Source organism: Stenella coeruleoalba (assembly GCF_951394435.1).
Source record: "Stenella coeruleoalba genome assembly, chromosome: 2".
Classification (NCBI taxonomy): Eukaryota; Metazoa; Chordata; class Mammalia; order Artiodactyla; family Delphinidae; genus Stenella; species Stenella coeruleoalba.
In genome coordinates, this window is record NC_137147.1 from 10,232,220 (window position 1) to 10,258,886 (window position 26,667).

General features: G+C 55.5%; 1 protein-coding gene across 1 annotated transcript in view; it reads left to right on the forward strand.

Annotated features, from left to right (window-relative positions):
• ASB2 (ankyrin repeat and SOCS box containing 2) overlaps positions 1–24,840 on the forward strand; it is a 43,712-nt gene extending 18,872 nt beyond the window's left edge. The window contains exons 3-10 of the mRNA XM_079914181.1: positions 2,471–2,569; positions 5,678–5,844; positions 6,675–6,830; positions 8,866–9,111; positions 12,109–12,280; positions 19,561–20,125; positions 21,078–21,231; positions 23,936–24,840. Coding sequence (XP_079770307.1) covers positions 2,471–2,569; positions 5,678–5,844; positions 6,675–6,830; positions 8,866–9,111; positions 12,109–12,280; positions 19,561–20,125; positions 21,078–21,231; positions 23,936–24,072 — 1,696 coding nt within the window. The 3' untranslated portion in view covers positions 24,073–24,840. The remainder of the gene's footprint in view (positions 1–2,470; positions 2,570–5,677; positions 5,845–6,674; positions 6,831–8,865; positions 9,112–12,108; positions 12,281–19,560; positions 20,126–21,077; positions 21,232–23,935) is intronic.
• The last annotated feature ends 1,827 nt before the right edge of the window (positions 24,841–26,667 follow it).

Consider the following 26,667-nt stretch of genomic DNA (forward strand, 5'->3'; position numbering starts at 1 on the left):
TCCTGCCATGCTCCTCTCACTTCTGATGACTCAGCCCTAGTGGTTTTCTCTGCTGGGAACTTCCCTGCTCTGGACCCGAGGTGAAATGGGGCCTGTCGCCTTGATCAGAAAGAGCACGGAACCCGGTCAGCGGCCTGGCTCCCCTTCCGGCTCTGAGCACTCATGCTGCCTACCCCTAAAGCCTAGTTAACACGCTCAGTTTCAGAGCGCCCAGAGCGGTCCTCCTGCCTCTCTCCCAGCCCCTCCCTTGCGGCTCTGTGGTGGTGTGTGTCCTCACCACCACCCCCGCCCGACCCCGTGAGCCTCTGAACACCTGAGGATCAACAAAAAGAAATATGCCATCCATCTGCACCCCCGGCCCTAGCACAGGCTGTGCAAGCATAGAAAGGAGGCGAAGCCATGCCCCATCGTGAGGGAATGTCACCGTCGCCGTCTCGCTGCCATCCCCACCAGCCTCACCGTTCCATTGTTGCTGTTATTATTATACCGTCAGAGATACGTCCTAATTTTAGGGTGGCGGGTAGGTTTTCATCAATGAGTTTTACCTGGCTAAAAGCATTCTAACAACAAAAAGTGATGGGAGGCCACACGTGGATCAATGATGAGAGTGACCGGGTCCCCAGGGCCACGTAGAGATAGAAGCCCAGGGCTTTGTCATGACCACAGGGCTGGGGACTGCTCAGGTGGGCCTGGCCTCAGGCTGCTTCCGTCTTGCCCAGCATCCTCCGCTTTTCAGGGCCGGGAGCAAGTGCAGATAATGACACTGAAACAGCAGCTCTCAGGGCTGGGGAAAAGGGGCCCTGGCAGGGCCAGTCTCTGCACCCCTGTCCCCAGGATGTGGTGTGAGATCTGTATGGCATCCTGAGTTTCCACGTGAGCTCATTGCAGTGAAGGCTCCACAGCAACAACAGCAGCGAGGAAACCCCTGGTCAGGTCCTGCTTCCTCATTTTGCAAAGGAGGAAACTGAGGCACAGAGAGGGGTGGGGGCTTGTTCCCAGTTTCAGGGCCTGTCAGCGTGGCGGCCTGAGAGCCAAAGAAGGGACAAAGGGGCGGGAGGCACCAAGCCTCTGGAGGAGGGAGCATGTGTCGGAGCTCCGCGGCAGACAGGAGTCGACTCTGCAGCTGCGTGTGACCCTGGGGCCGTTTCCTGCCTCTAGGAGCCCCAGTCTCTGGGTCTAGGAAAGGCAGTGGCATCGGCACCCGCTCTAGCGTTCATGGCATCACACTCGGCCTCGCTGCTCAGGAGCAGGTGGGGGAGAAGGAAGGTGGGAGGTGATGACCGTGGTGCAGCAGGTGAAGGGGGCTGGCATCCTTCCCGTCTCTCTCTGCTCCCTCCCTTTCCCTGTGCCCCGGCCTGGCTGAGGGTGTCCACAAAATCTGCAGGGCCTCAGGGTCACAGTTCCAGCACCTCCGTGGCCCACGGGATGCTGGTCACCTGTAGCAACACCCTTCCCAATCCCGCAGGGGACTCCGCAGAGGGGCGCAGGAGACCAGACCGGGTCCGCTGGGGTGTCTGTTGCACGAGGGTCCCCAACCCGCTGGAAGATGGGCCAGCATGCCGTGTTCCCATTCCAGCTCCAACCAATCCAGATCTGTGCAGTGGCCACCTCCCCTCCTTTCACCCCTCCTGTCCTCACAACAGCCCAGTGGGGTGGGAAAAACTGAGACTCAGAGAGACGAAATAATGATGCAATGAATGGTGGACACGTGTGGAGCCCTGTGCCTGGCCCTCTGGTAAGCACTTTACACCATTCACGCATTCAGGCCTCACCAGACTAAGTCCCAGAGAAGAGGCACCTGTTCGAGGTCACACAGCCAGGGAGTGCCAGAGCCTGGATTTGAACCCGTGTCACTCTCACTCCAAGCCCTGACTCCGATGAACTTCTTCGCACATCCTTTTGCTCTACCCTTTGTACTGCTTGTTCCCGACCCTGGGACAGCAGGACCCTCTAACGAGGAGCCAGTGAGGTGAGGGTGGGAGCACAGACCTGGCTTGGCGCCCCAGCTGTGCTCTCCTAGCCCCCCACCCCGGTGAATCTCTTGTCCATCCCTGTGGGGACCCAGCCTGGCCCGCCCTGGGACTGAGCCCCTTTCATCCTGGGACCTGCTGCTGACTACTCCTCACATCCTCCTGGGTGAAGAATGTCACCTTGCTTCATATCTGCCTCCTGCGTGGTTGGCTGGGGAGGGGGACCTTCGGGGGTGGGGTGAGGTTAACCTCATTGTTGTCTTATATGGTCATTTAAATCTCCCAGGGCTTCCTCAAGGGCCAAAAATAATCTGGAGACACAGCAGCTGTGTCCAGCGCACAGGGAGGACCCGGCCATCTGCTTTGGTTCAGAGCCCTGTGTCTGTCTGTCAGTCTCTCCCCCTCGCTCTCCCTCCATCCTCGTTCCTGCCTCCGGCCATGACCCGCTTCTCATATGCAGAGTATTTTTCCCTCTTTCACTCCTGCCCTGCACCCTCCAGGTCCGCTGTGTCTCCTGAGAGCGCCACGACCGCAGCCCCCAAGGGCCTGTTCCAGGAGGTTATGCAGAAATACAACCGCAGCAAGTCCTTCCAGCTGGCGTAAGTGCCCCCCCCCCCCGCGGCCCCCAGACCATCCAAGCTCATTCTCCTCTAAACTGGGGTTGGGGTGCAGGGATGGGAAGCAGTCCCACAGCCCCCAGGAAGAGGGGTACTCTGGAGGGACTCCAAGGAACAACCCTCCCAGGTGTGTCCCCCTGAGACCCAGCAGCTCCTGCCGAGCTGGGCTTGGTGGTCGCAGGCTCCATCCTCTAGGAACTGCCAGCCAGGCTGAGCTTGTGATTAACCCCTCAGTTCCCCCAGAATGGGCCCTGCGTGCTGGAGTAGCCCCGTAGGGCTCTGAACCTGGGGACCCAGGGAGAGGGGGACTGGGGAGACGGCTCTAGTACTCCAGGGGCTCAGAGCTGAGGCCGATGAGTCCGCCCCCCATTCTGCCTCGCTTTCCCGCATGCCATCACCGTGGCTCTATCTGAGCACACCCACGACGCCCACACCCACAAGTCTTGGTTTGCTTTGTTGCCTTTATTTATTAAGTGCCAGGTGCTAAAACCAAGATAATCCGAGCTGCAGGAAAGGCTCTGTTTGCCTGGCACCAGGGTGCTGGGCTAGGTGAGTCCTTAGAAAATAGCTCTGTGCTGTTTCCTTCTCTGCTCGACCCCAGAAGCAGCTAAAAACAAAAAAGCGGTCCCGTCGCTGGAGCCCCTGTTTCCTTGATCTGTTACATTGTGGAGAGGAGACAATTGGCCGATGTTTTGTTTCTTCTTCCCAGCCCTTTTCAAGTCCTGCCACCCCTCTCTTCCTTGGCGCTGCAGGTAGGATTTTGACAGTCTGGAAAAGCGAAACCAGGTTCTGGTCTCAGCGCTGTTGCCACTTCCTGTGAGACTGCCTGTGAGTCGCTGACCCTCACTTAGTCTCCGTTCTCCGTAGAGAAGGTTGGAGAGGACAGAGTGGCCTCCAGGGTCCTGTCCAGCTCCTCGGTCTCTGATGGTCTGATACCCGCAGCAGTTCCCCCCAGCCCTGGGGCGGGCACTTTGGCTGAGCTCGTACAGAAGCTGGCGGTGTGTGTGTCTGAGCGCTCCAGGGTCCTTGCACCACAGCTGGACGAGGCCCAAGCTGAGCGGTGCGTCCTAAGAATGTTCTCATGACACCGCACACCCGCCAAAGCCACAAGAACAGCCAGCCCTCCTCCCTTCCACTTCAGACGGGTCCCACAGGAGACCTTCCGGGAGAGACAGGACACCTACCCCACTGGGGCTTTTCCTGACACCAACCGGGGCTGCTCTGGGCCGCTCGTGAGCGGAACTCATCAAGGTGGCAGTGATGGCGTTGATGGGGACTTCAGGGCTTATCTGGTCAGTTACCCATCGTCCTTGCTGGGTCTGTCCTTAACCGGCATCTGTGCTCTGAAGCTATTAATAACCAGAGAGGCTGAGAGTCAGGAGGAAGTGCTGCTCATGCTGGAGGGGGGAGCAGCTGGGAGGGTAAAGGGGCTGGCCCTGGAGACACTCTGGGCCTATCATGGCCACTGACAGGGATGATGGCCTTGGGACAAGGCCTGCCTCCAGTCTCACCTCCTCCATCAGGGAAATGGGGCCACTTACGCAGCTCTTTCCCCACGAGTGGACCCACAGCAGTCTGTTGTCCTCACTGACTCTCCAGGGATGGGGGAAGCCAGCTCAGTGCATGAATGAATGAATGAATGAACGAATGAATGAACGAACGAACAAACGAAGTGGCTTGGATGAGCCAAGCTAAGAAGTTATCTTTCATATTAGCCCTGAAATCTTTTGGATATTCAGAAGTTTTAAATTGTGAAGGTGTCAAACGTATTAATCCTTCAGGTACTTAAATCTTTCAGCAGCTGAAAGTTCTAGAGGTGAGGAGAAGGGTCCGGAGAAAGGAAAGGGGTTGGGAAGACCCCAGAGAGGTGCTCACTGTACGGACTCCCCCTCTGAAGGGTCTGCGCCTTTGTCTCAGTGCAAACAGGCCCCGAAGGTGGAGGTGCTTGGTAAACTCTGGAGTGCTATGCTCAGGGAAGGAGTTTAATTATCACTAAAACCTCCAGTGGGGTCAGTTATCCATCCCTTTGGGGGGCCGACACTGGAAGCCCGAATCCTCCTGGTAGAAATGGTCTTGGTATAGCAGATGCAGCCACTGAAAGCTGCAGGGACAGAGGGGTCCCCTGATTCTCTTTTGGCCACCAAGGAGCTCTGTTTAAAAGGGATCCTTGGTTTCCATCTGCGGAAGTGAATGAGCCGGCCATGTTTCTAGTGGAGTTTCCCAATGTGGTACCCAACTTGGAGATAAAGGCATGGGAATACTCCAGGCCCAGGGATGCTCACACGGGGACGGAACACGGGCAAAGCCCGATCCAGAGCCCTCACCTTTATCTTCTTAGGCCAGTGCGTCCTCCAAACGCTCAGAGGAAGCCATTGCAAAGACTGTGTTGAAAGAGATATAAATACAATCCCCAAAGACACAAGCAAAACTCTAACAGGGAAGAGGCTGTCTTTTGGGAAATAGAAGGGATGAAGGAGTGAAATAATTGTCAGGGTTCTTAAATTCTGAATCCTTCCTCTCTCCCTCCCTTCCTTTCATATTTTCTCTCTCTCTCTCTCTCTTTCAAGCCGCAAATATTTATTAAGTACTTATTATGGACCAGCCACTGAGCTGTGCCGTGGGAACCAAATCATAAAGGATAAAAGAAAGACACGGGCCCTGTGGTCTTGGAGCTCAGAGTCCAGTGGGGGAGACAGACAGTGGGCAAACAATCAAAGACATGTAAAAGCCAGTGGTTAGCTGAGGGCTTAGGACCGGAGGCAGGGAGAGGCTGACCCAGTCACAGGCAGGCTGAGGAAGCCGTGACAGGGCTGAGAGTCAGAGAGGCCAAGGTCAGGGCTGAGGTCAGGGCAGAGTTTCCAGGGCACACCCATGTAGGTTAGGAAAAATTATTCTCCTTATTGAGAGGACACGGCTGCAGGGGCTGAGCACCTGTCCCAGAGTAGCAGGGCCAAGCAGGACTGTGCGATCCCACAGCCAGCCCCACTCCTGGTCACCAGCACGCCCTGCTTTCCTTCTGGGAGAAAGGCCACCTGGCCCTGCCTCTGCCTGCCCCAGTCCGGAGGAATGACCTGCCCCTTGCTCTCATAGGCCCGTGGACCCTGTGCTAAAGGCCATCAAGGAAGGCGATGAAGAGGCCTTGAAGGCGATGATCAAGGCGGGGCGGAACCTCGCAGAGCCCAACAAGGAGGGCTGGCTGCCGCTGCACGAGGCGGCCTACTACGGCCAGCTGAGCTGCCTGAAGACATTGCACCAAGGTGAGGCGCTGGGCTCTGTGCGCAGCCACAGGTGGGGACGGACGCACGGGCAAGGGCACTCTCCTTGCGGAGCTTTGCCTCACCACCACCATGGTGAAAGGGGCGAGGCAAAGTTACCACCCCGCTCGCAGAGTTAAAGTCATCAAGTTGGAAGCAAAGAAGTGCTTGGGGAAGCAAGCCATCCCGCCAGCGCTGCCCCGCCCATCCCGCCACCTCTCCAGGCCTCCCAGGACAGGAGGGCCTAATTCCTAGAAAAGGAATGAGGGAAGGCTGACTTGTGGGAGAGCCACTGCCAGTTTGTTCGAGAATGTTCCAGGGGCTGATTTGGTGTGGAAAATACCGCAGCTGTGCCTGTGCCCTGCCAAGGCCGTCTCCAGCAGCTGTGACACTCTGAGCCTCGGCTCTCCCCCAGGCCAGATGTGGATGGGGAACACCTGCAGACAGGAGTTACCTCTGCTGTCAAGAAGCACGGACCCCAGGCAGCCCACCACACTCCAGGGCAGGAGCGACTACATGAGACGGACTTCTGGCAGTGGCTGGTGGGAGTGTAAGGGAAGGACAGGGTCATTCGGAGAAGGAGGGGGTTCAACCAGGGGAGGCTTCCCAGAGGAGGTGGCATCTGAGCTGGATTAATATGACCGGGAAGCTGAAACAGCCCTGTGAAAGTGACTGAATCCAAGGCCAGGGCAGTGTGGCAGTGTGGATGGTAAATTCAGGTGGAGGCCACTCACATCTGTCCCTGGAACTGGGAGGAAATCGGGACCACCCCTGTGTTGGAGGGGGAGGTGGGTATCTTCCTCCTTTTGAATTTCCTGGTCTATCCTCCCCAGCATACCCGGCAATCATTGACCAGCGCACCCTGCAGGAGGAAACGGCCCTTTACCTGGCGACATGCAGGGGACACCTGGACTGCCTCCAATCCCTGCTCCAGGCTGGGGCTGAGCCCGACATCTCCAACAAGGCCCGAGAGACACCACTCTACAAAGGTGAGCCCACTAGGGTGGGCTTCCCCGAGGGAGGGTCCAGAAACTAGGTGGGCAATGGGGAGGATTGCTTGCAAATTGTACAACTCCCCAAGGGGGTCTACTTTGATGATGCAGCCTCGTTTAGATGTATAACTTCCATAGTTGAACCATTCATTCATGTACATATTCAGTCAGCATTTCCCAAGTCCTCCCATGGGCCAGGCATGCTGAGAGCCCTGAGATGAAAAGATACGGTCCGTGTCCGTGTGCTCTCCCCATCTGGTGGGCGTCGATTCGCAGATGATGTAATAGTCAGCCACTGGCATTGAAGAGCTTGGCACAAGGCACCTGGGAACATTGGGGAGGGGCCCTGATGTGGCAGAGGGCATCTGCAGGAGGGGGTCCCAGAGCTGAGCCTGAATGGGAGGGATTTACCAGCTGGACAAGCAAGGGGAACAGCATAGGCAAAAGCAAAGAGGCGTGAGAGGGAATTTGTACCTCCAGGATGTTCGAGAAAAGGAAACACTCCTGGCTTACCCAATACATCATCCAAGGACATTCACTGGCTGCCCTGGCAGTACCCAGGGTCAAAATCCGAATACTCATGACAGCTGGTATTTATTGAGTGCTTACTAACTACCAGGCTCTGTTCTTTTTTCTAACCCTCATATCCATCCACGTACGAGGTAGGCGATGCTAGTATCCCATTTTACAGATGAAGCCGTAAGGCACAGAGAACTGACATGAGGCAGCCAGGATCACACAGCCAGCAAGGGCAGATCTGGGATCTAAACTCCGCGAGCTGGATGCCAGCACCACACTCTGAACTACTCCACGATCAAGTGTTTAGTTCATGCCTATACGCTTAAGCAATCAGCTTTGGGGCTTGCAAAAATGATAGGACCTTTACACGTTGAGAAACTACAGAAATCTCCAACTTTCCCTGTGTCTGGTATCCAGCACCTGGGACATTCCATAGGCAGCAGGAGCCAGGTCCACTGCAGACCTGTGGTGGAAGTGTCTTGCCTAGAACTCATGTCCCCTGGGCACTGGAGCCATCACCTGGAGCCTCAGCTGACCCAGAGAGAGCGCCCAATATGCTGGGTGACTCACAGCTGAAGCCTGGGCCCTGGTCCTGCATGAGCTCCACGATGTGCCAAGCTCCACCCTAGAGCCTTCGTGCGCTACCTCTCTCCACCCTCCCATGGCATCCTCTCGGGAAGGTTCCATTATCTGTGCTTTACAGGTGAGGAAACCAAGCCTGGGGTCCTGTTTGGAACACTACACAGGCAGCCCCCCGTCCTTCTCACCACCCCCTCTGACTGACTCAGAGAAGCTTCTAGGGAGGGTTAATTTGGACAAGTGCCCAGCCTCCCTGGTAGAAGCTCTGCCAGCGCTAAGGCTGTGTTTAGGGCCCACTGCAAGATGAGGCTTATAAGCGACATCTGAGCAGACTCAGAAGACAGATTTTAGCCCAAATCAAGTGAGTAGCTTTTGAGGAAGTGTTTTGATCAGGACGATGGCACTGCCCTCCTCCTCCCCTTCTGGCTCGTGGAGGACCGAAGCAGGTAACACTGGAAAGGGAGATGAGGTAGGGGCATTCCAGAACCTTCCAGGGGACAGAGACTCCAGAACGGACTACCTGGATTTGAATCCCAGTTCTGCCACTTACTATCTGTGTGACCTTGGGCAAGTCACTTAACTTCTCTGTGCCTCACTTCTCTCATCTGTGAAAGGGAATAACACTACATCCTTTAAGGGTGGTTGGGAGAACTAAATCAGTTAATTATGCAAAGTGCTTAGAATAGAGTGCCTGGCATATAACCAGTGCCAGAGACATATCAGCAAATTCTGATTCGTATTACTATTACTTTTTGTTGTATAGCCTAGGTTTATGCAGAGACTGAAACTTAGTGCAGATCCAGTAGATATTTGTTGAGTGAATCCACTTACGGCTGATGAGTGAATGGGTAGATGGACAAACGAATGAATGAAGTCTTGGCTGGCCAGCTCCTGCCGGGGCCCTGCTGACCATCTTGCTTCTCCCTGGGCACAGCCTGTGAGCGCAAGAACGTGGAGGCAGTGAGGATTCTGGTGCAGTACAACGCAGACACGAACCACCGCTGTAACCGAGGCTGGACGGCTCTGCACGAGTCTGTTGCTCGCAATGACCTGGAGGTCATGGAGATCCTGGTGAGCAGAGGTGCTAAGGTGGAAGCCAAGAATGCCTACGGCATCACCCCCTTGTTCGTGGCCGCCCAGAGTGGGCAGCTGGACGCACTGAGGTTCCTGACCAAACACGGTGAGTGCTAGGGTCCCTGGGTCATGGAGTTCCCAAGGGGCACAGCTGGGAAGGACCTCAGAGACCAACTCTAAGGGAAGGCAAGTTTAGGGGTCCTCTATGGATATACTCTGACTGAGTGATGCTATCTTCCGGGAGTACTGTGTTGAGAAGGATTCTGAGGCTGTGTCTAGGCTCAGCCGGAAATGTGTTGAGCTCCACAAGTGATCCCCGCAATTAGGCACAAACTTGGAGTGGGGTGGCACACGTGCTGTATATTAGCCATCTCTAACCTAGCCCAACAACCTCATTTTACAAATGAAGAATCTGAGGCCCAGAAAGAGGAAGGGACTTATCTATCTATAATCACGTAGCAAATTAGTGATAGAACTAGCCAGAATCTTAGTCTCCCGACACCCTAACCGCTTCTCTTCTATCACGGCCAGAAGGAACTTCAGACAACATTTAGGTCACCTCCTCACTTTATAGGTGATGAAACAAGGACCAGAATAGGAAAATGACTTGTCCAAGGTCTCACGGAAAATTAGAACTGGAATTTGAACCCTGGTCTTTGCACTCCTTGCCTCTGAAAAATCTTTGTTCACTTAATGGGACAAAATAAAATAATATTGCCTGAACTATCATGTCCCAGTAACAGAAGACTCCAAGACTTTGGCCGACATTCTTTTGGTTAAAGAGTATTATATTCTGATCTACCCCAAGAACACTTTTGATTTCCTTTCTCTCTCCATGGGAAGTGACCCTTCCACTTGAGCAACAGAGAACCCAGAGGTAGGCCAGACGCTGGGGCTGAGTTGGAATAATTTGTTGAGGACCCACTGTGTGCCAGGCACTGCACTAGGCAGGAGCACAAGAAGCCAGTGGGGTTTCCTCCACAGCCCTAAGAGGTAGGGAGTGTCCTCATGCTATTTTGTAGATGAGGAGACCGAGGCTCGCAGAGGTTAAATGATTGGTCACAGTCAGAGCCTGGACTCCGACTGCGTCCATCTGACTCCAAACTGCATGCTCTTCACACCCCGCCACCCCGCCCCAGGCCTCGAGAATTTCCATCCTGGGGCTTGGCCTGGATAGCATCCACCTACTCAGCACGTGCCCGAGCAGTTGGGAAAACAGACCCAGGGCAGTTCCTTACCGCTGGGGACATATCTGGGCTGACCAGCCTGAGGACAGAGGGGCACAGGGAGGGTCCTGGGAGCCAGGAAAGGAGGCTGGGCAAAGGGCGGGGTGCTCAGCAGACAGGCGAGGGGAACTGGCTAACGCTAGACATCTACCCAGCTCTCCCGCTGAAGCCCTGAGTCAGGGTCTGTTCCCGTTGTGGGCTGAGTCCACTTGCAAATGCAAATATTTTTCTTGTGTGAGCAGGCGGCTCTGCCTGAGGCCGGCGGGGTCCAGGCTTCCAGGGAGCCTGACTCTGAGAGCTCGGCAGTGTCAGAGACGCTGGCCAAGTCTCCCTCGGGGTGGAGGCAGAACCAGCCTCTGCGCCCCGGCCCCTCCATCCTGCAGAACTCGCATTTGCTGAGCAGCCCCTCTGTGCCAGCCACCTGGTGGGGAGGTTGTCTTAGTTCACAGGATACCGCAGACTGGGTGGTTTACGGACAACCAAGGTTTATCTCTCACAGTTTTGGAGTCTGGGAAGTCCAAGATCAAGGTGCCGGTGGATCCAGTGTCCCATGAGAGCCTGTCCCAACTTCCTAGGCAGCCAACTTCTCTCTGTGTCCTCACATGGTGGAGGGGTGAGGGAGTTCTCTGTGGTCTCTTTTATGACGGCACTAATCCCATTCATGAGGGCTCCACCCTCATAACCTAATCACCCCCCAAAGGCTCCCCCTTCTAACAGCATCACACTGGGGATTACGTTTCGTAAGAGTTTTCAGGGGACATGAGTGTTTCAGTCTATAGCTGATATTTGCTTACATTGCCTTATTTACTCCTTGCAGTTGAGTAGGTACTATTATTCCCGGTCAACAGATGAGAAAACTGAGGCTCCTAAAGGCTGCCCAAGGCCACAGAGCTTGTAAAGCATGAAACAGAAACTTCAACTTGTTCTTGTCTGGCATGAAAGCCTGTGCTCTTTCCGCTAGACCAGAAATCAGTCATCAAAAATTTTAAATTACAAGAAAGCTTGTGATAAGCTGGATGCCCAGAGAGAGGGGATCTGTGGTTAACAGATGCTCTTGATTTCAGCCCTGACTGACATTTCACTGCCGTCTCAGTTCTATTTCCTTCCGGAATAGGGAGGGACTGGGAACAGGCTGCACCGCTCTTTGCAGAGAAACCCCTGCATTCTCTCCATCACCACCAGGAGACGGAGAAGGCATAGGGGACTGGGCTCACGGGAGACTGTCACCAGGCTGGATTCCTCCCTCCTGCAGCACGGTGTAGTGTTTCCTTCAGAGGAGACAAGAAGTAATTCCTCCCTTATTCCTTGAAATGGAAGGCAGGGAAGAGCAAATCCCAGTGAATACAATTATTAGGGTTTTCTGTACGAGGAGGCTCTGTGCCCTCCTAGAGCTGTGAGGGCCTTCCTCAGGGCAGGATCTGGATCCCTTTAGGTGGAATGAGTGTTGAGAGCATGGTCTCTGCCATCTGACCATCTGTCAAGGCTTCTGCCATCGGATCATCGGGGTTCAAGTTTGGGCTCTTCCCTTATGGGCTGGGGGTTCTGGGGCCAGTTGCAGAGGTTCGTCGTCCTTGTCTGTGACATGGAGATAAAGTTGTTGCTGATTGCATGGGGTTACAATATGCTGCGGACTCAAAGAGATAGCATAGGTAAGGCACAGCGTCTGGCACAGAGCAAGTGCTCAGTAAATCCCAGCATCGTTGTGGCAGCTCAGGATGGCAGACAGCGGGTCTCAATGTAGCAGAAAGGAGCTGGAGGTCCTCTGGGTGATCCAATGTATCACAGTGGTTAGGGCAGCAGCGGTCAGCCCGAGGTGGGCGTTACATCAAGGACAGTGACCGCCCTGATCACTCACCCATCCGCCTCTCCTTTGCCAGGTGCTGAGATCAACACACAGGCCAGCGACCACGCATCTGCCCTCTACGAGGCCTGCAAGAACGAGCACGAGAAGGTGGTGGAGTTCCTGCTGTCGCAGGGTGCCGACGCCAACAAGGCCAACAAGGATGGCATACTCCCGCTGCACATCGCTTCCAAGAAGGGCAACTACAGGTCAGCCCAGGCCCCGCCCCCGCCCCCTGAGGCTCCTCCCCGCCCCGCCCATTCCTCTGAATGCCCCGCCCACGGGGGTAGGGAGGCCCAGGAGAGGTCAGAGCCCAGGCCACGTTTTAGGTGGAAAAGAGGAAGACCCCTCAGCAGTCGGCAAGCTAGAGTGAATGCTTACAACACCAGGAACAATAATAATAGCCAACACCTATGTGGCACTTTCCAGCACTTTACATTAGAAATGTGTTCAATCCTTTTAACAGCTGTACTTTTCATAATTCTTTTAACAGATCTACTGAGGTAGATACGATTATTTTCATTTTTTCTCAAATGAGGAAGCTAAGACAGAGAGGTTGAGCAACTTGCCCAAGGTCACTCAGCTTGCAAATGACAGGAACTCACCTGTTCCAAACGTCACATCTACTGGATTCCACACAGAAAGCCAGATATGAGTCTGGACTAGTGGATATTTCTGTTGGGGATGCAAAGATAACCTCTTAGGCAGTTAGCAGGCATACAGGGGATACCTACAATAATACAAATAGTACCATTGATACTAGCTAGTTTTTCTTAAGCACTTACTGTGCGCTAGGTACTTTGAATGAGATGAGAGAAGTTTAAGTTTTCAGGGAGCAATCTGGTGGGACGGAAGATGCGCGCGCACACACGCACACACACAAATTCATGACAAATGAAAGAGCATGAAGAGCTGAGGTCCGTGGTGGTCCTAGAGACTAGCATGGGCTGGAAGCAGAGGAGTGCTAGAGCTGGCTTGTACAGCTCCTGTGAGCTGATTGGTCACATTGGTAGCCTGAAAATGGCCATGGTAAGAGTATTTACACCATGGAAATTAATGATTGTTAGAAATCAGAGGCCCCTCCTCCCCCCAGAGAGCAAGTTGTTGAACCTCCACCTGCACCACCACTAGCTGGAGGGTCAGGGAAGACTCGCCTAGGAGGTGCCCGTGGAGGATGCACAGGGCCCAGTAATTTCCATTCGACCAGTGTTCCCCAAACTTTGAGCATTCACAGACATTCTTCCTGATTTTAGATATCTGTACCCTCACTTCTTAGTATTTTCCTTTCAAGACGTTATTATTTTCAATGAATTTATTTTCAAAAGGGAACGTTTATCACACTATTAAATTGTTAAAATGATCAAGTTACAATTAATACAAAAACCTTCTCACCTAAAATCCCATCTCGTGTACCCCAGACGACACACTTTGGGAAATGCAGCCCTGTCCTCAGCAGGGAGAAGATCGTGTGTGCTGGAGGGTGTGGGTGGTCTCCACTAAGGCAGAGGGAAATGGGGGTGGAGAATGGAGTGGAGACACAAGGAGACAGAGCTGACTCTCAGGGGCCCCAGGCCCTGCTCTGTAGGTACCCGCACAAATGACCATCCAAGGATGCCCTCCCCGCTCCATGCCCCATACATGCACAGAGGAGACCCCGCCTTCTCTGGACCAAGTAGCTGGCCGTGAGGCAGACATATCTGGGTTTGAATGCCTCCTGAGGCCCTGGGGAGCTTGCTTAACCTTCCTGAGCCTCAATTCCCTCTTGTGTGAAACGGGAGGTAGGTTGCACTGCCTCGGGGGCTGTTGCGGGGACTAGTGAAATGGACATACGCGGCTATAGAATGGAAATAAAGCCCTCAGCAGAGCACCTGGCACACAGTAGGTGCTCACTGGGTCTGCATTCTCTCTTATGTAGGGAGGGGACATTCCATACTTTTTCAGTGAAATCAATGAAGGGATGAAAGCAACTTAAGTCAGGCAGAGGTGGTGGGCAAGATAGCATCTTGCTCTTCAGCTCCAGAAAGATCCAGCATCAGTCAACAAACATGGATTCTCTTAACCTGACTCCAGAGAGATCCCGAGGGAAGGAGACAGAAGGGCTGACCCTTGAAACCTCCCGGTACGCTGGCTCCCCATACTTGCCTGTACAGCACAGTCACTCTGGGCTATTTTTTTTTTCTTTTTTTCTTTTTTTATGGTACGCGGGCCTCTCGCTGTTGTGGCCTCTCCCGTTGCGGAGCGCAGGCTCCGGACGTGCAGGCTCAGCGGCCACGGCTCGCGGGCCCAGCCGCTCCACGGCATGTGGGATCTTCCCGGACCGGGGCACGAACCCGCGTCCCCTGCATCGGCAGGCGGACTCTCAACCACTGCGCCACCAGGGAAGCCCTCTGGGCTATTTTTTAAATGGCACATCCCAGACACACGGAACCAGAATCTCCAGGAGAGAAGGAGCCCAAGTCTCTATCACTGAAAAGCTCTGGGTCAACCACATACAGCCCAGCCAGACCTCTGGGGGGGAACATTGATCTAATCCAAGCCTGATTTTGCAGAGGAGAGACCCGAGGACAGAGATGGGAAGTGGTTTGCCAGAGAGTGGCCGAGCTGGGACTGTCACTTGGCATCCTCCAGTCACGCCCAATGCCTTCAGGTGGAACTAGATGTCAGCGATCCGGCCCCAGCTGGTGGGGAGTTTGAAAGAGCACTGGGTGTGGCTAAGGATGGCCAGGGAGAAAGGCTGGGCCTCTCTGGAACCACCAACGTGAATGGCTTATGCTCTCCCAGAGTCTCCTGCTTTGGACTCGTGCTGACCCCCAAAGCCATTTCCCTGGTTATTCACCCTCCATTCTCAGACCTCAGTTCCCTCTCGACCCCAAGACAGGGGGCCAGGCCACCTTTTGACGGCTGCCCTACAAAGGGGTAAAGCCGACTCCCAGCAGCTCCTGCCACCTGGCGGGGCCCGCGGCCAGGCAAGACCCCAGTGCTGCACTCACTCCCTGGGCATGTGGCATGTGGCCCTCTCCACGCTGTCGTCCCTTGGCTGCTTGGGGATTTGATGTGAATTTCCCTAGGCCTTCCGCACCCACCACCTGCCAGGACGCCCCGCCTGTCCGTAGCATGGAAGGTGGCTCCAGCATCTGGGCTCGGTGCTCGCCAGATGGTGCCTTCAGCACTTTTAACTGGAGGGCGTGACATTTGGGCGTGGCTGAGAAAGGAGCCCCCAAGACCCCAAAGTCTTAGGCACCTCCAAGACACACTTCTTCTTTCTTTTTTTATAAATTTATTCATCTTTTTTTATTTTTGGCTGCGTTGGGTCTTCATTGCTGCACATGGGCTTTCTCTAGTTGTGGCGAGCGGGGGCTACTCTTTGTTGCGGTGGCTTCTCTTGTTGCGGAGCACGGGCTCTAGGCGCACGGGGTCAGTAGTTGTGGCACACAGGCTCAGTAGTTGTGGCGCACAGGCTTAGCTGCTCTGCGGCATGTGGGATCTTCCCGGACCCGGGCTCGAACCTGTGTCCCCTGCATTGGCAGACAGATTCTTAACCACTGCGCCACCAGGGAAGCCCCAAGACACACCTTTTCTTATTTTTCATTTCCAGTTTAGCAAAGACACCTTATGAGATTAAAACTCAGCACCAAAGATAGACTTATTAAGAAGTAGTATTAGACAAGAGCAGATGGTGCAGGATCCCTTTAAACTGAATTTAGAATAGCACTGAAACCACTGGTTCTCAACCTTGGCTACACACTGGAACCCTGGGGAACTCTTAAAACCCTGAGGCTTGGGCGCCGCCCTTAGAGATATCGCTGTAAGCAATCTGGGTTGGGGCGAGGGCTGCAGGATTCCTAAAAGCCCTCAGCTGATTTTACCAGGCATCCCAGGGGAGAACCAATGTGTCGTTTGTGGCTGACATATAATACTGACGTGTATTTTGGGCCTTCCTTAATTTTTAAATATCCTTTCTCTTTTATTTCTAATTTATATTACCTTTGCAAGCCACTTAAAACTCTTTCTGGGAAAGGCAGAAAGAGAACATTTAATACATTAAATTAAAATGCATTTTTCAACACATTATAAGCAAGTTAGCATGCCCGTTAATTAAAAGGGAAACTGAGGCTCAGAGCTCAAGGCCTCCCAGAAAATAAGAGGACAGGCCCCTTTCTCTAACCCCATCCACTCCAGGAAACTGGTTTACTGCTTGTACCTTCTGGAGGAAAATGAAGGTTTGCAGCAAAGTTTCTCAAGGCGTGATGCATAGATCACCCACCTCAGATTCCGGGGCCCCTCCCCAGACCTGCTACATTTTCAGCATTCCCTCAGGGATTCTGAGTTGCACAGGGATTGAGAGCACACAGATTGTATCCTCAGCAGGCTCCACTGTCTCTCCGGGGACCCAGAGACCCCTAGGCTTGCTTGTTCATCCAGCAGGTGGCACAGAGTGGCAGTGGGCCTGTTTTTCCTCCTTCGTGGAGGACCTGCTCCTCTGCTCCAGCTCCCAGGGGAAGAGCTGCAGACTTTCCCCCAGAAGGATCCCTCGTAGGCAGGAGTCCCACTGTGCCCTCGGGAACACCCTCAGGCAGATTCTCCACTGGTGGAGCCTTTGCTGGCTCCGTAAGGGCTCAGAAAAGAGGTAATCCTCCCTCAACACACACACACACACACACACACACACACACACACGCACGCACACACACTGCTAGGTTGACACAGTGCTACCAGTGGTATTGGGAGCAGAGCCATTTGTGGGCAGCTGGTTCCCTTGTGAAAGTCAAGTCCATGGTCAAATTTATACTGAATGCTGGCAGAGGTCACACCACCGTGACCCGGTGACCCAGGAGGCTGAGCTGGTGGGTGCAGCTTCCATGCTGGGGAAAGGAGAAGAGAGGGACAGGGAACTAGGCCTCCCAGACACCAAAGTTTCTGCCAGGCAATGAGTACGTTTGTTCTCTTCTTAAGGTGCATTTTGAGCACCTGTGGTCCCAGGACCTGCCCATGGGAGAAATGGGAATGTCCCAATCTGTCTTGTGGGGTCTCTCCATCGTCCTCCTGCCCTCCTCCCACCAACTGGTCTGTGGGAGAGAAGTGATGACATGCAGTGGGGCGACCAACACTCCCCAGGCCTAGGGGGACTGGGGCATCATGGAAAGGCCTGGTCTTGGGCATTCTGATGCCTGCATTCTGCCCTGGCTTTGCCATCCACCTCCAGTCCAACCTCCACCTCCCACCCCACACCCAGGTCTCAGTTTCACCCTCTGTAAAATGGGAGGCTGGACACACTGATCTCCAGACCCCGCCCAGCATTACAATTACTCTCAGCTTGGCCAAGTCCTCCAGAAGCGTACAACAATTAGATAATTTCACTGTGTTATTTTCTGGGACTCTAGGCAACGTCCAGTCACGTTCCCACATTTCTGCCATTTTCCCTTGGTTCGGCAAAGGACCAGTGGAGACCAGCTGCGACCTGTCAGAGATACCAGCCCATCTGGCCAGTGGCCCCAGGCAACCCCTTTCGCTGTTTTTCCCGTGCTTGGGCATGTTACGGCTGTTAGGGAGCATTTGTTGGCGATGGCTGTGGTCCAGGCTGAGGCCCCGGCCCCCGCCTTTGACCAGCACCTCAACAGAGCGAGGTCAGGCCTCCTGAGCCTGCACAAATAGAAATTAGGAGGCAATTAGCCCCCCTGGGTGTGTGAATTTCCTTTTGAGGTTTGAGAGGCAGATTTTAAGCAAACACAGCGTCACTAACCATAATAATACTTTCCACTGAGATCCTAAGGGGAGGTCCCTGGCATCACATTTCTAAGAAGCCAGAAGCCCCAGGAGCCCAAGTGCCAGGAGGCAAAGAGGTGTGGGAATGCGCCTGGTGGCGCCTGCTTGCCCTGCCATGGCCACTTCCTTGGAGCCCACACAAGGTCACCTGTCAGCCGGGAATGTGTGGGTTAGGGTCTACAATCACGTCAGTGGCAAGAGCTTGGCAGGTGGCAGGGGTCTAGGGGAAGACAGCAAATACAAGGGGTCAGGATTCCTGGGGTCAAGCCCCAGAACTGCTTTATGGCCCTCGATCAGTCACTTCATCCCTCTGAGCCCTGCCTGTTACAAAGGCCACAGACCCACTCTGGCTACCTCCACAGCCTGCAGTGAAGATAAAATGGGGCAGGCAAGCAATGTGTTGTGAAGAATGTAAAATCCTGTGACATAGCAGCTGTCTCCTGACTGCCACACAAGAAGCAGAGGAGTGGCTAAGAGTGTGCTCCTCACTCTAGGGGGAATCAGACTAGCTGGGTTCCAATCCTGGCTCCATCACCTACTGGCTGTGTATCCCTGGGCTTCTCTTTCCTCATCTGTAAATGAGGTTAATGCTAGTACACATCTCATAGGGCTGTTGGGAGGATGTAACAGATTAGCGTAGGTTAAGGGCTGAGAATAGTGCCTGATTCATCAGAGGAGAGCAGAGTCAGGGCTGGCAGCAATCTCCAGCCTCAGCCGCAGCTGATCAACCCTCTCCGAGCCACAGGCAGGGCAGAGAGCCTGGGAGAGGCTAGAGTCAGCCTTCAGGGGAAGAGGCTTTGAGACTCCCAGGACCGGGGAGGCGACCTCATGGTCACTGAGGGCTAACTGGGGTCTGGGGCAGGAGTGGCTGGGGCCAGACAGATTTGTCCCCTCCTGTCCCCCAGGACCTGGTGGACCCACCAAGGCCTCAGGGCAGCAAGACAGAGATGCAGGACAGCTCAGCCCTGGAGTCAGAGGAGGGTACAAATCCTGGTTTGTGTCTCCCGAAGTACGGCCTGGGCAAGCCCCCTAACCGCTCTGAGCATTGTTTTCTCATCTGGATTAAAGGGAATGACGAGACATACTTTCTGGGGTGTTGTAAAGAGTAAACCGAATAGCGTTTGTAAAGCCTTTGGATGTCTCCTGGCACATAGTGAGCCCTTGGATACGGCTGTCCCTGCCCGCCCACGCCTACCCGCACCCCCAGCCTACCCAGGCAGGGCAGGGTCTAGCTCCATGCTTCACGATGTGGCTCTACTGCCTCCTGAAGACAGTAGCCCAGACAGTCATTAGGTTTGGGGCCTTCTAATCAATTCCTTCAGATAATTGAGCTGGGAATGGGCAACACTCCTTAGCCTGAAATAAGTCGGCAAGAGATTCTTGAAACCACGGGCCAGTCTGGCTGAGGTTTTTAAGGACTCAGACTTTGGAGGCTAAGGGTTGTGAGTTTGAAGCCCAGCTCCACTCATTACTGGCTCTGTGATTTTGATAAGGTGGTGGAAGCTCTCTGAGCCTTAAGTTTCCTTATCTGTAAAGCAGACCCATTCTCCCCCAAGTGGTAATTGTGAGAACGGCTGTCTCCGCGGCGCCCCCTGCTGGTGGGTCCGTGCCTCCTCACTCAGTGGTTGCGAGTGGCCGAGCCTGGCCCCTCCGCTCCCCCCGGGCGCGGGTCCGGCCCAGAGGTGCGGGCCGCCCCGTGACCCGCGCGTGCCCGCCCCGCCCGCAGGATCGTGCAGATGTTGCTGCCGGTGACCAGCCGCACGCGCGTGCGCCGTAGCGGCATCAGCCCGCTGCACCTGGCCGCCGAGCGCAACAACGACGAGGTGCTCGAGGCTCTGCTGAGCGCGCGCTTCGACGTGAACGCGCCCCTGGCGCCCGAGCGCGCGCGCCTCTACGAGGACCGGCGCAGCTCGGCGCTGTACTTCGCGGTGGTCAACAACAACGTGTACGCCACCGAGCTGCTGCTGCTCGCCGGCGCCGACCCCAACCGCGACGTCATCAACCCCCTGCTGGTGGCCATCCGCCACGGCTGCCTGCGCACCATGCAGCTGCTGCTGGACCACGGCGCCAACATCGACGCCTACATCGCCACGCACCCCACCACCTTCCCCGCCACCATCATGTTCTCCATGAAGTGTCTGTCGCTGCTCAAGTTCCTCATGGACCTCGGCTGCAACGGCGAGCCCTGCTTCTCGTGCCTGTACGGCAACGGCCCGCACCCGCCCGCCCCGTCGTCCTCCAACAGGTTCAACAACGCGCCCGGCTCGAACAAGGCGCCAGGCGTCGTCCAGGTAGGAAGGCGCGTCTGGGGGAGTGCGGCCAGGGCCAGTGCGCTCCGGAGGCTGGGGGGACTAGTGGTTCACTCGCTCCCGAGGCTGTGTGCACCGGAGGCGGGGTGGAATACACTAGGGAGGCAGCAGAAGATGATGGTTAGCAGGATTTGGAGGCAGTGTGGACTCGTGGTCAGTGCACTTTGGAGGGAGTGTAAGCTAGTATTTAGCGCTCTTCGGAGGCAGCAGAACCCGGTGTCAGCATGCTTTAGAGGCAGCAGAACTTAGTGGTTCACGTGAGCGATTAAGTCCTTTCTTTGGTCTGCTGTTTTGGGGGAAGGAACAGTGGAGCAGGGGATTGGTGAGGAACTCTGCAAAACTGAGGGGTTCATCACCCCCAGCAAACCTACACCTGGAATATGAGGTTAATTGACCAGGATCCGGGTGGAGGTGAGAGCAGGCTGGTACAAGGTCAGGCGAGGTGCAGAAAGTCAGTGACCCCAGCGGCAAGACCTGTCCATGGTGATGACTTAAATAAGCCAGAATGTAAAATGAAAAGGAAATTAGAAACACCCTCCTCTTGGAGATATTAACAATGGCTAATGGCCATCGCTTATGGGCTATCCTCTGTGTGCAGAGAAGTTTATGTTTATATTACCTTAATTCTCATAGAAAAAAAAAACCCTTGAAGTTGGTGTCATATACCCATTTTCTAGACAAGGACGTTGAGGCTTAGGGAGGTGACGTGACTTGCCCAAGTTGCCCCCCTCCCGCTTTTGGCAGCAGTAGGCCTGTGTTGATGAGAGAGGGGTGTGGATGTGGAGAACTGGAATCTACCCTGGGCATGCCCAGTGTCTGTCCTCAGACGTGTCCCCTGCCCTCACTGGCCGCAGGTTCCCACCTGTAGGATGAGCTTGTCGAGGCAGTGCCCTTGGTCCTGGGTGTCCCAGCACTGGTGTGTGCTCCCTTTCAGTTCTGCGAGATCCTGTCTGCCCCGGAGGTGAGCCGCTGGGCAGGGCCCATCATCGACGTCCTCCTGGACTACGTGGGCAACGTGCAGCTCTGCTCCCGGCTGAAGGAGCACATTGACAGCTTCGAGGACTGGGCTGTCATCAAGGAGAAAGCAGGTAGGGGCTGTCACTGCTGCGGCCGGCAGCTCACCCTGCCTGACTCAGGCCGGGACTCGGGGCCTGTGACTGTTACTGACATTTGATGAGCACCTTCTCGTGCCAGGCTCTGTGCTGCGTGTCACATCCAGTGGCTCCGTGATTCCTCGTTTTGTAAGTGAGGAGCCTGACCCTCAGACTGTCACTTGGCGAGCGTCTCACCACTAGTTAGTGGCAGAGCTGGGCTTCAAACCCAGGTTTGATCGACCCCAACATCCCGCCCCTAAATCTCTCTAGGATGCTTTAAACAAAAACTCCGGCTCCCCGCGGGGTATCAGGACCTTTAGAGTAAGTCGCCCAGGATCATGGGCCGCTGGGAAGCAGTGTGGTGGGGTGGAGGAGGGAGTTACGGGCTAGGGCATCTCAAACTGCAAAGTGCACACGAAGCACCTGAGCATCTTGTTTAAAAATGCAGAGTCTGCCTCAGCAGGTCTGGGGCGGCGCCTAAAAGTCTGCATTTCAACATGCTCCCGGGTGGTGCCGGTGCCGTCAGGTCACCGGTCTAGGGGCCAGGCCGCCGGAGCTCTGGAACCAGGGGCTTGCTGGGCGACCGTGGGCAGGACTCCCCTCTGGACCTCAGTATCCCTGTCTGAACAGAGCAGGCTGGCAGGCTCAGTGTCCAGCCCCACCCAGCTCTGCCAGCTGGGGGTGTTTGCAGGGCCGGGCGTGTACCTGGCACGGTGAGGGGGCTTTGGCCGCGGTCCAGCAGCTGTGTGCAGTGCAGATGGGGCAGCCTAGCTGAGTCAGGCCAAGAATTCCTGTAAGAAATTACGGGCAGGTGAGGCGTCAGAGCCAGTTGAACTGGGTGCTGCAGCCGATACTGAGGAGATGCCTGCCCCGAGGCAATCCAGCTGCCCCAGGGCTTTCTCTGGCGCTAGGGGGCACCGTCCTGTCTCTGACCCAAGTGCTTGTCAATCACGTAGCACAGAGGCTGACCCACAGAAAGTTATTATTATCCCACCATTGCTGCTGCTGTCCCCAGGTGAAGACGCTGCCTCATCACCTGTCCAGTTGTCCCACAGCCCAGTGCCCCAACTCTGACTTGCCAGGTTCTCCTTGATCCCTGTGCCCCTTTGAACCCACACTTGCCGTAGGATTTTCCACTTGCACAAATGCCTGGGAGCTCTTGAATTGAGGCCCTTAATAAAGTTACTGGGCTGGCGATAGCGGGGAGGAGGAGGGGGCGGAGGACGGGGGAGGATGGGATGGACTTGCCCACTCACTGGGAACTCTAGATGCTCAATAAACAAACATTCCTTGAGTTAATGAATAATTGGTTGCCATCACCGTGACTGGCCACTAGAGGCCACTAGAGAATAGAGCGGTCCTTGCTTAGATGTCGTCCGACCTCTCACTGTCCTCGCCTCAAGCCCTGCCTGGGAAGGGTAATTTCCAACCAAACTGTGTCCATGGGAAAAAATCTGCTGAACCCTTTAGTGTGCTACAAACATTTATTAACAGGAAGAACAAATAGTTCTTAACCAATACTTCTTCCGGTTACTTTAAAGCCCACCCTCCATCTGCGAAACACTTGCCCACGTGCGTTTTCATTTAATGCTGTGACGTTGACATCAGAGACTCCAAAGCCAGCCAGAATACCAGCCCTGGTGGCCCTGTGTCCTTTGCCTACGCAGTGGCCTTTTGCCTTCCCACAAGCTCAGACTTCACTCAGCAGAGAGCGGGGCTGAGCATCCCAGAGGGCAGCGCAAGTGTCAGCAGGGCCGCGATGGGCAGCTAGTGAGACAGCCCTGCAGCTGGCTGGGCTCCCCCCTCCCCCCACATTCCTACTGCACCCTGATCTTCCCTGAGTGGCGGTGGCCTCTTTGGCTTGGCACTGCTGCTTCCGCTGCCTGGAATGCCCTGCCTCCCTCCCTCCCTCACCCGGCAGATTCCTACCCACCCATCGGGACCCTGCTCAGATGCGCCATCTGGTGTGGAAGCCTTTCCCCAAAGCTCCTGAGTGGGTACCCCTGCATCTCTGGCCCAAGCACGGGGCCAGCCACAGTGAAGGCGTCAGCATGTGTTTGTTGAATGAATGAATGGCATTCTTTGATTCAGCAAATACCTACCCTGTTCCCAGGGCTGAAATGAATTACTAGATGCATCAGGCCCTGCTCTTACCTCTCTCTCCCGCTCCCCCCGCCCCCCAGCTGAGAAAACTCCACTGAATGAGGTATCCCGGGGGCCTCCTGGAGGAGGCAGCCGGTAGGATTCTGGGACCTGCTGGAAACTGCCCAGTCCCTGCCCCTTGACCCTGACTTCTCTGCACCCCCCAGAGCCCAGAGCTGAATTCCATGCATGGGGGCACTTAAGAGGTCATACTTGCTAAGGCTGTGGGGAGGGGCGGGCTCTGGGCTGGTGTGTAGAGGGGGGGGCACAGGACAAAGGAAATGCCAGTTCTAGTCCCAGGTGTGATCCCTGCTAAGCCCTCACCTGTAAAATGGGTTTGGTACCTGCCCTACTACTTCCGTGGGCTGTGCAGACGGATGAGGGGTGACGTCTTTTCAGTTGGCAGGGGCCGGGGTCATGGAGCGTGGGGGTAGTCCAGGCACCCGCTCTCTTAGCCAGCTACGTGGGTTGGCTACTTCCCACAAGCCAGGGTCACAGATGCAAACCCTCTGCCGCTTGCAAACGGCGAATCAGCATCTCTCTCTCCTTTTTCCAGAAGCTCCAAGACCCCTGGCTCACCTTTGCCGGCTGCAAGTTCGAAAAGCCATTGGGAAATACCGTATAAAACTCCTGGACACGTTGCCTCTCCCAGGCAGGCTGATTAGATACCTGAAATATGAGAACACCCAGTAACCGGGGCACGTGGAGGAGGAGTGGCTCCTCAGACTGTTTCACTGAGTGTCAGGACAGCAGTGGCCCCAAATCCAAGGGGACCTGGTGACAGATGAGGCTGTGGGCTGCCTCCGTCTCAGCTGGGGTAGCGCCGTGATCTCACCGGCCTCCGGGCCAGAGCTTTGCCCAGAGCAGAGGACAGAATGTGTCACGTAGGAGAAGAACCATGTTTGTTTTCAAATGGACAAGGAGATCCCCGACCTTCTCTGCCATCAGGGATGGCAGAAGGCTCCATTCCTGGGGCCAGGAGATGGGACCAGGGCAGGACTTGGGGTGGTCTGGGGAAGGCAGGGGCCAGCAGGGAAGCCCTGGCGCCACCTCTGGGCTGTGGCTGGAGAGCTTTTGGGGGTGAGTCTGTCTTTCCCAGACAGCCTTGCTGCAGAGTGTCCCTGTGCCCCTCCCCCTTTGCTCTGGGAAACTCTCCACTTGACTCTGAGCTCTCTCCCCAAAGGTGTGGCCCAGGGGAGTGGGGTGGGGAGACCTCGGTCCCAGAGGGCTTCCTTAGGTACAATAAATGTTGCACAGATGGTGCCCTGCCCGGTGAAGTCCCTTTCGCCAGACCCCTCCGGGGCCTCAGGTCCTTAGCCCAGCTCCTGGCAGGAGTGGGGGAGGAGCAGGTGCTGGGACAGGGCACATGGACCCCTGATGGTGTCACTTTGGTTTGGGCTTCCGAAAGGCCCAAGAGAATGTGTCCTTCGTTCACCAGAAGAGACCTGACAGCCCCAGGAGAGGGGACAGCTTCCTGCTCTGTGGTTGGCGTAGCCACGGTTGGCTTTTCTCTCCCGGTTCAGTTGTCATGGAAACTGGAGCTTCATCACAAACAGGGTCTCAGATCCTACAAGTCTCCTGACACCTGGGCTTGTCCTATACACGTGTCCCCTGGCGCTGTCTTCACGTCTTACCCGTTTTGCTACAAAAGCTGAGATACTGGGAAAAACCATTCAAATACCGGCTCCTGTGAGCAATCGCCGGAGGGATGGACATCGTCAGCCCTTGCAAAGGCACCACACTTGAGAGACAGGAAGCCTCGTGCCCCCCATTGCATCCTTCCGTCCTCACGTGGGTGCGGGAGGAGTCCGGCAGGAGCTGTGAGCCCATTTGGGGTGGTGCAGGTGAGAGAGCTGAGGTCTGGCCCGGCTCTAGTTCTTTCTCGCCGTCTGAGTCCCGCTCGGCTCGCCGAGATTGCCTTGTTTCCATGGAAGTCCCAGTGACTTATAGGCGCTGCCTTCCCTCACTGGTTAAAGCCACTCAGGTGACACCAGAGCAGGTGGCCTTCCTCAGAGTCTGCTCCGGCCCCGCCCCAGGAGAGGCTTCAGCGAGGTCAGACGGAGTTTCTGGCTTTTGGCAAACAAGCAACAGGGCAGGTTCTGGGTCCCAGGCTGGCTCTGCTGTCGGCTCACTCCTCTGGGGCCTCAGGTTGCCATCCTTGTGGCCCCTGGTGGCCTTGCTGGCTCTGACACGCTGGCTTGCCATGGAACCAGTAAGTCCCAGTGTCTTCCTGAAGAGGATGAGTCTGACAAATGACACCTCCCAGCCAGGGGTCAGAGGGAACCAGGCCACATCTTGCCCGCTCCCTCCCGGTACAGGAGGGAAAACAGGACCAGAGAGGGGAAGGGACTTGCCTGGGTACACACAGCAAAGCCCCGGGATTCCAGCCCAGCAGTGCTTGGCTAGAGTCCCATGCTGTCTTGCTTCAGAGATCCTGAGGAAATATCGAAGGAAACCTGCGTCCTCCCAGACTGGGGATGTTCAACCCCAGGGTCCCAGGGGAAGGGGCCAAGGCGGGCTCAGTGCATAGCCAGAGGAAAGCCCTGAATGAAGAATGCCTTTGCTGACCTGGGAGCCAGAGGGGGTGGCAGTCAATGATGGGACAGAGCAGAAAGATGTTGTTTGGGGGCATTTGGGGTGGGGCTGGGTATCAGGCAAAACTCTTAAACCTACAGCACTTCTCAGGTTGCCTTATGTCCTAGAGGGTCCTAACAGGCAGCGGCCACAGGCATTGGGCAGGATGGGGACGCTGGTCTGAGGGAGGTCTCCCCTGGAGGAGGTGAGTCTTGAGGAGGTGGTGGGAGATGTGGGAAGGGAGAGCTCAGCCCCTGATTCAGCATCAGCACCGTTTATTTGCAGGATGTGGGGCCCGGCTTGGGAGGCATAGGAGTCGCCTTGGGTTCTTAGAATATTGATGTACGTCCATACCAGTCAGTCGCAGCCACTGGTCAGAGCCCCTCCACTCCAGTGCCTTGCCCAGCCCCGCACCTCCGAATCACCCAGCAGCTAAAGCGTAAATGCCCTGCTTCCCCCTGGGGGGTCGGTTCTGAGTGGTCAGCGCTCACACTGTGCCAGCGGTTCCGTGTTTTGACCATCTCTGCTGTCAAGAGGACTGGACAGACACCACTCCTGCGCCTACCCAGCCCCTGGGAAGACTTCAGCCACAGAGGTGTCTGGACAGCATCACCAAACAGTAAACGTCCTGAAAGTGTCTTCATTTCGTGAGCAGGGGCACATTTGACCCAGTGCTGGAGATCTGAGCCTGTGAGCAGGAGATGAGTTCCTGGG